An 11,031-nucleotide genomic window follows, 5' to 3' on the forward strand; every position below is an offset into this window, starting at 1 on the left:
CAATGCTATAAAGGAGATAACAGCTCGATGTCCTCTAGCCATGACTGAGGAACTTCTCCAAGACCTGGCTCAGTATAAGACACACAAAGATAAGAGTAAGTTGTATGTTATTTTCTGTAGGCCAGAGAGTACAGTGTGACTCATTTTTACCTCATTGTGCTCTTTGCTCCAGAATTTCTAGTTGAAGGTATTATTTTGTAGATGTAATGATGTCTGCTAGAACTTTGATCCAGCTCTTCCGGACACTGAATCCTCAGATGTTACAGAAGAAATTCCGGGTGGGTGAAGCCTGCTGCTGTTGAGCTAAAGATTATATGATCTCAGAATGTGAGAGTAACTTTCTACAATTTGAACTTTAGTATTTGTGTTGTTTTTCTTATAAGTACTGATAGTGCTTACGATTTTATTTATGTTTAGAATATAATTGAATGGATACCATGGCTTACATATTTATAGTTGCAATGTGTTCTATGACCATAACTGAATCTTATGAGACTGATTAAACTTGAAAGCTTGAATCTCCAATTTCAGTCAGTAGATTTTGCTCGGATTGAAGGCCTCTCCCCAACCAGGCAGCACCTATTCCAAGGAATGAGGGACATGTGTATATAACAGAAAGATAGATGGTACTTTGGAGACCTGAAAAATAACGATTTTCTTTACTAACTGCCAGTATATTAATTTGGATTAGAAGAGGATGAGAAAGTAGTGGGCAACATTCTGGCTCTGGGGTGTTTACTTTGTCCTGAGACAAAAGTAAGAAATTGTTTTGTCACTTGGTTACCTCCATTTTTTATAGTACTACATTCTAAATTCATACTCCTGCCTCATATGTTTCGTGATTTGTGTTTTACAATCTGAGTACCTTATTATAAAGTTTCTTCTGCTTTAGGGCAAACCTACAGAAGCTTCTGTGGAAGCTAGAGTACAAGAATATGGTGAATTAGATGCTAAAGATTACATTCCAGGAGCAGAGGTTTTGGAAGTTGAGAAAGAAGAGGATGCTGAAAATGAAGGTTCATCTCCCTCCTTCCCTCCCCTCTCCTTTTCTTTCTCCCTCTTACCCCCTCTTCTCTCCTACTGTCCTCTTTCCTGTCATACTGGTGCTGGGGATGAAGCCAGGACCTGTGCATGCTCACATGTTCATCCACCATGGAGCTGCACCTTAGTCCCTGAAGGTTCTTTTTTGCCTTACCATTATTCAAGATTGCATGGCAAGATAGGAGACTGGAGAGTGAGTTGGGGACATTATTGTGAGTGTTTGTATATATGCCAGACCAAAGAGCTGGTACACTACAGGTCATTGAGGCCACCTTATTGGGCATCTGCAAGGTTTTTTCACCTCCAAAATTTGCTACCTTGGTTTTCTGAATAATGGAAACCAGTTTCGTATATCACTATATTTAGACAGGTCAGATATTTGCTGTATGCTCAAGCTAAATGATCAAGTCCAGTTATGATGGATATAGTTAGTTCAGTGAAAAGAACATGAACTGTAGAGTCAGGCATGATATGAATAATTTCAGCATGGGCTGCAGTTTCTGGTTTTGGGACTTTCCTCTGGAGTCTATCCTTATTCTGTTGAGCTGTGAGGGTTAAAGGAAGTGATTATAAGGTTAGGCTTATGATACATACCTAATATTTAATCCCCACTCCTTGAGTTAGCTGAATTGAGGTGGCTTATTTCACAACAAATACTCCTCAATTCCTGGAATGGAGTGTCTTTTCAGGGTTCAATACCTTTTCCATTGCTTGATTTTACTCATCTCGCTGAACATACACAACAAAGAATGGTGGATCTCTTAGCAAATTTTTTCTCACACAGATGGGTGGGAAAGTACCAGTCTCAGTGAAGAGGAGGAGGCTGATGGTGAATGGGTCGATGTACACCACTCTTCTGATGAAGAACAGCAAGAGATCGTAAGTCTTACAATTTCTGTACCAGGACCAGGGAGATAGCTCAGTAAAATAAATGCCTGCCTGACAAGTGCAGTGTCCTGAGTTTAATCCCTGGTACCCCGCTCCCCCCAAAAAATTCTGTACTAGTACATCCCTATGATCTTCATCAAGACTTGTCTTATGCTGGGCCTTGTTGGAGACCAGCATAGTATGGCCCAGAGCCCCCACACCGGGCAGCCCTGAGCCCATGTGTGCTGTACAGTCCCAGAAGCTGAGCAGCATGGCCACGGAGGAGCGGAAGGCCAGGGCTGCAGCCATCAGCACCAGTCGGGTCTTGACTCAAGAAGACTTCCAGAAAATCCGTATGGCTCAAATGAGGAAAGAGCTCGCTGCAGCCCCAGGGAAGGCCCAAAAGAGGAAATATATTGAAATAGATAGTGATGAAGAGCCCAGGTAAGGTAGCATAGCACCACTTGTCAGTCTAATGAAACCATTGGGGGAAGGAATTGTACTCTTTCTCAACATTTTATTTTTCTCTCACTCTAGGGGTGAATTGTTGTCTCTTCGGGACATTGAGCGCCTTCATAAAAAACCAAAGTCTGACAAGGAGACACGACTAGCAACTGCAATGGTGAGCCAGGCAAATAAAATGAAATATAATCTAGAATCTGACTAGCTATAAAATGGCTTTTTAAATTTTTTTGGTCCCACTGAGGATTGAATGTAAGACCTTTACACTGAGCTGTATCCCTAGCTCTTTTATTTTTTAATTTTTTTGTGTTTTTTAGGGAAGAGTCTACAGGGTGTTCAGGGTCTCACTACTGTAATTCAGACCCGTAGTGATCTGTCTGCTTACGGCCTCCCAAGAGCTGAGACTACAGGCGTATACCAGCGCGCCCAGTCTCAGTTGCTGTCTCAGTGTGCCCTGAAGGTGGGGTTAGCATGGCAGGCCTGGGCATCCAATCCTCAGCCCCTGCACCTGCTTGCAGACACTTTAATCCGCTGAGCTATTTAGCCGGCCCCCTAACTCATTTTTAAAAATTATTTTTATTTTAAGACAGGAATCTTCCTAAGTTCCAGAGTTCTCCAGGCTAGCTGGGATGAAATTTGTAATCCTCTTGCCTCAGCCTGTCAAGAGTGCTTTGTTTATAGATATACAGTACCACATCTGGCTTACAGTGGCATTTTTATAATTTAAATAAGGATATAATTAATGTAGAATAAAATGCACAGGTGTTAACTTGAGTTAAATAAGTTTTGGCAACAGTATATAGACATGTAATCTCTGCAAAACAAAATTTAAAACACAGGAAGACTGTTTCCATGTTGATGATATCAAAAAGCTTAGTCCATTTTCAAAGCTAATAGGAAAAGAATCAACTGTACAGTGATCACTGAAAAGCTGGAGCCAGTCATGTTGGCCACTGGCCTGTGCTGGCCCTGTGGATGCTGTATCTTGCCTGCATTTCCAGCCTCAGTTTCTCCACCTTGTGTTAGGTACCATCCCACACTAGTTCCTTCTTATCCTGCATTTTGTTTTTCTCTTTTTGAGATAGGATTTCACTATGCAGTTCAGGCTGGCCTTAAATTCACTTTATATATCACCCAGGCAGGCCTCAAACTTGAAGTGAGCCTCCTGCCTCAGTCTCCCAAATGGCAGGATTACAGCATTCTGTTTATACTAAGCTTATTGAGATGAGTTCAGAAACCTACCTTCTTTCTTCTCTACACCACTGAAGTGTGCTACCTCCTGCAAAGCTCTCCTTTCCCCCACCATGAATGCCTACATCTGAAAAAAACAGCTTCTGTGGCTCCCTTTCTGCAAACATCCTCTCACTGCGCCAAGCTAAGTTAGAGTCTTTTGTTCCACTGAGCTTCTTCCCCTCCCCCTCCTCTCTACTCTCTTGTCTGTGTCTCTGTCTGCCTGTCTACCTACTTATCTGTCTGTCCGTCTGTCTCTTTTTCTGAGATGAGGGTCTCACTGTTAGCCCAGACTGGCCTTGAACTCATAATTCTCCTCCCTCACCATCCCAAACACTGATCTTCCATAGAGCTGCCCCTCCTGTATTAGGATACTTGGTGCCATTTCTTTGTTGGATGAGTCCTGGGACCCAGGACTATATTCCATCCATGCTGTGTCCATGGTATGCAGTAAAGTGCCTGGCATACAGCTTGCATTTATATTGATCCAGTAACTTGGAAAGTATGTACTATTAAGGAAAAACATGAATCTTTTTGTGCTGGTAGGCTGGAAAGACAGACCGAAAAGAATTTGTGAGGAAGAAAAGCAAAATGAATCCATTTTCCAGTTCCACAAATAAAGAGAAGAAAAAACAGAAGAACTTTATGATGATGCGATACAGCCAGAATGTTCGGTCCAAAACCAAGCGGTCCTTCCGAGAGAAACAGGTGAGTGTGACTTGCAGCCCAGCTGGCAGGAACAGGTCTGTAGTTGCAGAACTGCTTAGGCTTGATTGGTTGTAGCTTCTGAAGACCATGCACTTGGGATTCAGGAGAGCATGGAGAGAAGCTGAGAGGGCAAGTAAATGCCTGACCTGAATTTGTTGGGACTCAGCTGTGTGACCGGAGGGGCTTACCATATTTTTCACCTACGTGAGTGAAGGGACACAGTTAGGTCACCCCTGAGGTCTGTTTACATGCTAAAATTCTCTGTCATGTGATCAGTGAGATTTCATTGATATTAATAATTTTCTGTCTAGTACTTTTCTAAAAGTAATCAGTTTGTGTGGTACTGTCTGAGAAACAATTTCAGGGAAGCAGGGAGACAAAGAATTATATATGTGGACTTTGCAAAAAGCTGTGATGTTAACAGACCTGTGGGATTTCATTTTGCCCTTTCATGGTCTTTGTACTTATGCTATACAGGTGATTTTATTTATTTCATTCTAGAAAACTAAATAGTTTATCTCCTCCTGGAAGTATACCGGCATGTCCCCAAATGTCATTGTGAAGGAGCTCCAGGAAATCAGCTCCTTGGTGACACAGTCCTGTTTTCTGAAGCAGTGTCCCTAAATAGTTTGTTGAAGGCAAACCTGCAGGAGGAAGTTTCATGCTAATCTCGCCTTATTCCAATTTTAGTATATTATATGTTGCCAAAGCAAGTACAGCCACATTTCCGAGTGCTCCTTAGCCGTGTGCCATTAGTGGCTTCCCAGATGAACAGCACAACTCCACAGCATTCTTCAGAGTCCCCAGGGGCTTCAAGGAAAGAAGGATCATACTTCATATCTCCTCTCCCCCTTGGTGTCATTTTACTGTCTATAGTAATAGGATCTTTTGTGGCTGGAAGAGGAGGTGACTTTGGATAACTAGGAGAGGACAGTAATGCATATGATGGAGGAAGAGAGGCTCTTGTGGTGGAACCTTTAGGAAGATAAAAGAAGAGGTGGGAGGATATACCTGTGTCTTATGTGCAGTTGGTGGCACTTGAAGGGGGAGGGGCAATGCAGAGTTTGAGAATGGCCTGAGTTTTGTTAGAGAGATTAACAAGCAGAATTAAATCCATATCACCAACATTAACTAAGGTACATAGTTCTTACCATGTGGCTTAACAATTCCAGAATGTTTCATTAACTCGTTCAGTTAGTATACATCAGGAGGTACTGTGAGTAAAGCACTTATACTACTGATGAACATAAGATACTGATGAGTCTAAGTAATAACTCCTTAGTCACACATGGAGAGAAAACATTCTCTCAGGCTTTCACAGAGAGCACATTGGCCAAGCAGTGGCCATGACTCATCCACATGGCTGACACTGACAAAGGTTCTACAGTCTCAGGTACAGGATCTCAGGATAAATCCTGAGGGGATTTCACTGACCTTCTCAGACCCAAAAGCTACAACTCTTGTTGCATAGGTCTTGCTTTATCTTGGTCTTAACCATCCAGCAGAAAAGTATAAAAACGAAGTATAAAAAGTAAAGCCATGCTGTTAGGTTGAGCTGTACGGGACTCAGGTCAACAATTTCTGACACTGCCATTCAAGCAGAAGACTCAATACTATTATGGACTACTGGATTCTTTTAGAATATTTTGCTGAGTTAACATACCTATAATATTCAAATGACGGAACTAAACAAAAAAGGGGGTGCAGATGAATGTCCATTTTGTATCTGTGTATTCAGAATGGTTAGAATAGATAGTTACATTCTCTTAATGAATAGAGGGATTTGTTGTAATAGTGTTTGTAAATAGGATATCATGTCTGCATCTTGTACAGCAAATAACCACTAGGAAGAGAGTATGCAATGTGTTAATTATTGAAACTGTCCTACCAATTTGATTTGAAACTGTCTCATTGCTATTTGTCTCTCAATAAAATTATGGAAAAAAAATGAGATTAAGTTAAAAGAAATTTATGGACTTATACCTTAAGTATCCTAACTATTTTGCTGATCTACAAAGACAACCAAGATTCAGGCATAAGCTAAAGCAAAGGAATCAAAGATCCAAAAAGGTTGGACATTTAGATTTACACTTGGTCTTAGCCAAAAGGCCGAGAAGCAATTGGACATTTAGATTTAGAGTTAGGCTGTTTCTACTTAAACTGTTTAACAAAGCAAAAAGTTACAAATACCTCATTAAGATTCAGAAGCTAGTGGCTGGTGAGATGGCTCAGTGGTCTAAAGCACCTACTTAGAACAAGCTTAGCAAAGCACAGGGACCGCGGTTCAATCCCCCAGCACCACCTGCTGGCCAGCCGTGCCCCCTGGTGGGCTGCTGAGGTCACCCCCCCACACACATAAATAAATAAAATTAAAAAAAAAAAAGATTCAGAAGCTAGCAGTTTTTTAAGGTAGGAAGGTACTTGAAATTAATGGAATAGTATTCATCATTCACTTATATTAGCCTTGATTACTTTTTTTAAAATTTAGGTTTATTGATAATTTCCTGATTATTTTGTGAAGATTTAAAAATCTTTAAGTGGTCTGTATTGTCATATTTAGTGAAATATATCTGATCTTGGAGAAGACAATTTGGAAAGAAGATCTCCTTTTCTGTTGGTTTTAATCTGGACAACATGTTCCACTCACAACTCCCAAATATTACACCCATGTTCACTGGAGTGCTACTGTGTATTTTCTCTGGAGGCAGATAATGCTTTTATAAGGAATGTGATTGGCTTTCTTCAAACATTGGTCTTTAAATTATCTTTTTCTCTAGATCTTACATTCTTTACCTTCATATTCTACCCTGTGTAAGCAACCTTACTCCTTTAGTTAGAGAAGGACTATAGGAGATGAAAGGCTGGATTGAGAATTAATTAGAATTAAATAATTCACTGTTTTTATTTCATCTTGGATACTTTAAAAACAAGATACACATATTACATTTTTTTTTTTTTTTTTCAATGCCAAAGATTGAGCTTGGGACCTTGTGTTTGTCAGGCAGGCACTTATACCGCTGAGTTTATCCCCAGCCCACATATTAAAAATTAAAAACTTGTATTAGCTAAATATTTTATTTTGATTCAATGTTAGTATCTTCATATCTGAGCCATCATAAGGATGATAGCATTTATTTATTGTACATATTTTTAGTTCATTTACTTCAGTAAACAAGCACACTTGAAAATTAGCATATAAGAGATTATTTTTCTCTGCTTCCAGTTGTGCATTGTAGGAGTTACCTTAAATCTGCACAAGTGCCAAATGCCATCTAAGCTCTTTAAATGGTCTATACATATGTGCCCTGTTTAGTGGAATATATCTAATCTTAGAAAAGTATTGTGAAAAAGATCTACTGTTTTGTTGGTTTTAATTTAGACAGTGTCCCATCCACAACTTCAAAACATAGACCAGAGGTGCCATATGTTCTCTCTGGAGGTGGGTGACATGCTGATTCCTGCTTTCTGGAACTGCTGCTATATGGAGATTTGTGCCCATGACCTCACACAGCTGTGGAGAGCTTTGCACATTTCCCAGAAGCGCAGCAACCTCTGCCCCAGATAGGCATGTGATCTTTAGGATGTGTTTCACAAGTTACAGCTTTTCAGGATGGTTTATTGGTTCCTTTTTTGATAAGCTTATTTATAACCAAATTGGTATGTGGAGGTACTTGAAAGTTGTTATATATAAATGCTTTTTGTTTTTCTTCCAGCTGGCCCTACGAGATGCACTTTTGAAAAAGAGGAAAAGAATAAAGTAACTTCCAAGCAAGTTTTCCATTGCATGGAGAATGCTAAATTTGAGCAGTTATTCTGAAAATTAGTAAATGGAGGATATTTATGTACATTAAAAAGTCCCCAAAGCGCTATATTATGGAAAAACACACTAAATTTGGTAGCAGTTGTGTGTTATTAGTGGAATGGGTAGAGGTGGCAATCTTTCACACATGAACAGTGGTATAAAATAATTTTATTTTAACATTCATGCATTTTAACATGAAGTGCCTACTCAATTGTCACTGTAGATATAAAATTGAATGAGCTATAATCATTCAAGACTTTCATGGGGGAGGGGGTATATACATGTGTGTACACAGGGCAGTGTAAATAGTTCTCTGGTAGACGTAGGTCCACCTGGAGTCCCTAGGGGAGCACTGAGGCCTTACAGACTAACTCTGCAAGAATGTGAGTTAGCTATTCTATTAAAACAGGACCGCGTTACAAGAGTAAGAGATTCTTACTTGTAAATAGGCTTACCTGCTGAAAACAGGTCCCGGCTGTACAGATTTTGCATAGATAAGTTAGCTCTTTGAATCTAAATTATTTCAATTTTTTTTTTTTTCCATGCTGTATAAACACTTTTTGGGTAAGATTTCATTTCTAAAATTGCCTTAGGTATAAACAGTTTGAAAAGTCTGTTCATCATTAAGCTGTTTACATTTTTATATTTATTCCTCAGACTCCCTTCTCTCTGTGTAATATTTTTATCCCATTGTTTGCTTTGTACCTAGTAAAAGATTTCTGAAGTCCAGGATCCTCTTGTATGTACAATAGTGTGTGTTGTTTGCCAGGCATGCCTGAGTGGGTTTTGGGGGATTTTCTCTTTATGTGTAGTTATTATATTTAGAAGTAATTTGGTGCCTTTTGCCCCAGATTTTTTAATCTTGTGTTAGATTAAAATATTAAAGGGTATTTTCTTGCCCTTCAGAATTAAAAAACAGCTTCTGAAATCACTTTTTTTTCTCTTTGCATTTTCTTCTGTTTGCTTAGAGTTCAGTTTCATCTTTATTTAAATGAAACTTCATTGATACCCTACATCACTGTTAGGGTATTAAACTGTCAGATTCAGACCGCAGCCACTTGATTGCTTCACAGGAAGTGCCCAGGGCAGGTTTGTATATTTCAGACCTGAAACTATTTCTTCTTCCTTCCTCTTCATGCTTGAACTGGATGTCACCTCATGTGTCTGGATCTAGAAAGTGAGTAAAATTGGAGACAGCATAATAGGTGGGGGCAAGGAACTTTGCTGTGCACGCCTTTGCTGGAGTGCCCAGAAGCTTCATCCTCTGCATGGGTATCTCCACGTCACATGGACTCCAAAAAGCCAAAGTCTTTTCTTTATTCTGACTCCACCAGAGAACGCAGGAACCCAGGGCTTTTCCACTGAACTACATTCCTTTGCTTTTTTTTTTTCCTGTCTTTTTTTTTTTTTGTTTGTTTGTTTGTTTGTTTTTTTTTTTGGCAGAACCAGGGAGTGAACTCAGGTCCTTACACTTGCCAGGAAAGCGCTTATTCCACTGAGCCATTTCCTCAGCCCTCCCTTTTTTTTTTGAGACTGTTTTAGACTAGGTTTTACTGAGTGACTCAGTCTGGGCTTGAATTTATGATCCACTGTGTCAGCCTCCTATAGTCTTTTATTTTTTTCTAAATCCTTTTGTAGTTTTATAAATCTTGAGAATTTTTCTGTTAATTTGAAGACCAGATTCTCATGGGTTGAGTAAAACCAGCAAAAGTTAAGATATAGGATGGTTTTAACCTTGAAGTCATCAGATTCTGAACTTGAACTTTTCAGTATTAAATTTTTACTATCACCAAGAATTTTAAAATTTTTACTATCACCATTTCAGTGATAAACTCACAATATATGAAAGTATATGAATCAAAAATGTTGATATATATGTAATCTCAGTAAAATCCACTAGTAAATATGCTCCACATTAAAGCATAGTTTTGAAAATCTGTTCTCTATTGTATCCCCAGTGCTTGTTCATTGTCTAATCCAATTTTAGAGGCTCTGCAAATGTTTAACCACATGATTCAATGGGTTACAGTTTGTATGTAAATGTTGTACCACCTGTGTCACTGATTGATTTAAGACTGTGTTTTGTGGGAGGTTGTATTGATGTTGTTTTTATTTTGTTTTATTTTGACATAAGAGTTCATTCTATAGCCCAGGCTGACCTGAGTTCATGATGATCTTCCTGCATCAGCCTCCCAAGTGCTAGGATTACGGTCGTGCACTGCTATGTCTGCTAGGAATCACTGTTTATAATCACTGGGCACATACCTGCCACAAAGTAAGCATTCAGCAAAGTTCTCATTAATGGTTAGAAATCTCTTGTTATTTTTTCATAATTTACTTTAAATGAGGTGATGACTGGGGAGATAGCTTGGAAGTCTAAGCACCTGCCTGGTGATCGCAAGGTCCGAAGTTCGATTCCTGGTACCATGTGCCATCCTGGCCTTGGAAACCCAGGCCTTCAAACGACATGGTGGTGCATGCCTATAATCCCAGTGCTGGGGAGGCTGAGACAGGAGGATCACTATAAGTCCGAGCTGCTTAGCGAGACCCTGTACCAAATGAATTAATAAAATATGCCAAGAACAGTTGTTACCAAAAATTTATTTTACTCCTCAAATTCAACACTTAGGCAAATAATTTGAACTATTCCAGTGTCTGTTGTGTGCAAAGCCCTTCCAGAGCTGTGTGGGTTGCAGAGACAGAGGACCATGGTGCAGACAGCTTAGAGAACTTTGAGAAAGAGCCACACTGAGAAGTGGTGTGTGAGGTGATGCTAAACATCAGAGTGTGCCATAAATATATATAATTTTTATTAATTTGAAAAATCAAGCAACAGATGTACCTCAGTGGTGGAACACATGCCAGGCATGTAGAAGACCTGGGCTTTAATAACCAGAACTGTAAAAAAAAATTTTAAAAGC

General features: G+C 39.5%; 1 protein-coding gene across 1 annotated transcript in view; it reads left to right on the forward strand.

Annotated features, from left to right (window-relative positions):
- Sdad1 (SDA1 domain containing 1) overlaps positions 1-9,481 on the forward strand; it is a 56,812-nt gene extending 47,331 nt beyond the window's left edge. The window contains exons 14-20 of the mRNA XM_004647434.2: positions 202-278; positions 893-1,016; positions 1,826-1,920; positions 2,162-2,352; positions 2,446-2,530; positions 4,147-4,308; positions 8,022-9,481. Of these exons, the coding sequence (XP_004647491.1) occupies positions 202-278; positions 893-1,016; positions 1,826-1,920; positions 2,162-2,352; positions 2,446-2,530; positions 4,147-4,308; positions 8,022-8,069 (782 nt within the window). The 3' untranslated portion in view covers positions 8,070-9,481. The remainder of the gene's footprint in view (positions 1-201; positions 279-892; positions 1,017-1,825; positions 1,921-2,161; positions 2,353-2,445; positions 2,531-4,146; positions 4,309-8,021) is intronic.
- The last annotated feature ends 1,550 nt before the right edge of the window (positions 9,482-11,031 follow it).

The sequence above is a fragment of the Octodon degus genome, unplaced genomic scaffold (genome assembly GCF_000260255.1).
Source record: "Octodon degus isolate 3935 unplaced genomic scaffold, OctDeg1.0 scaffold00305, whole genome shotgun sequence".
NCBI classification, from domain to species: domain Eukaryota; kingdom Metazoa; phylum Chordata; class Mammalia; order Rodentia; family Octodontidae; genus Octodon; species Octodon degus.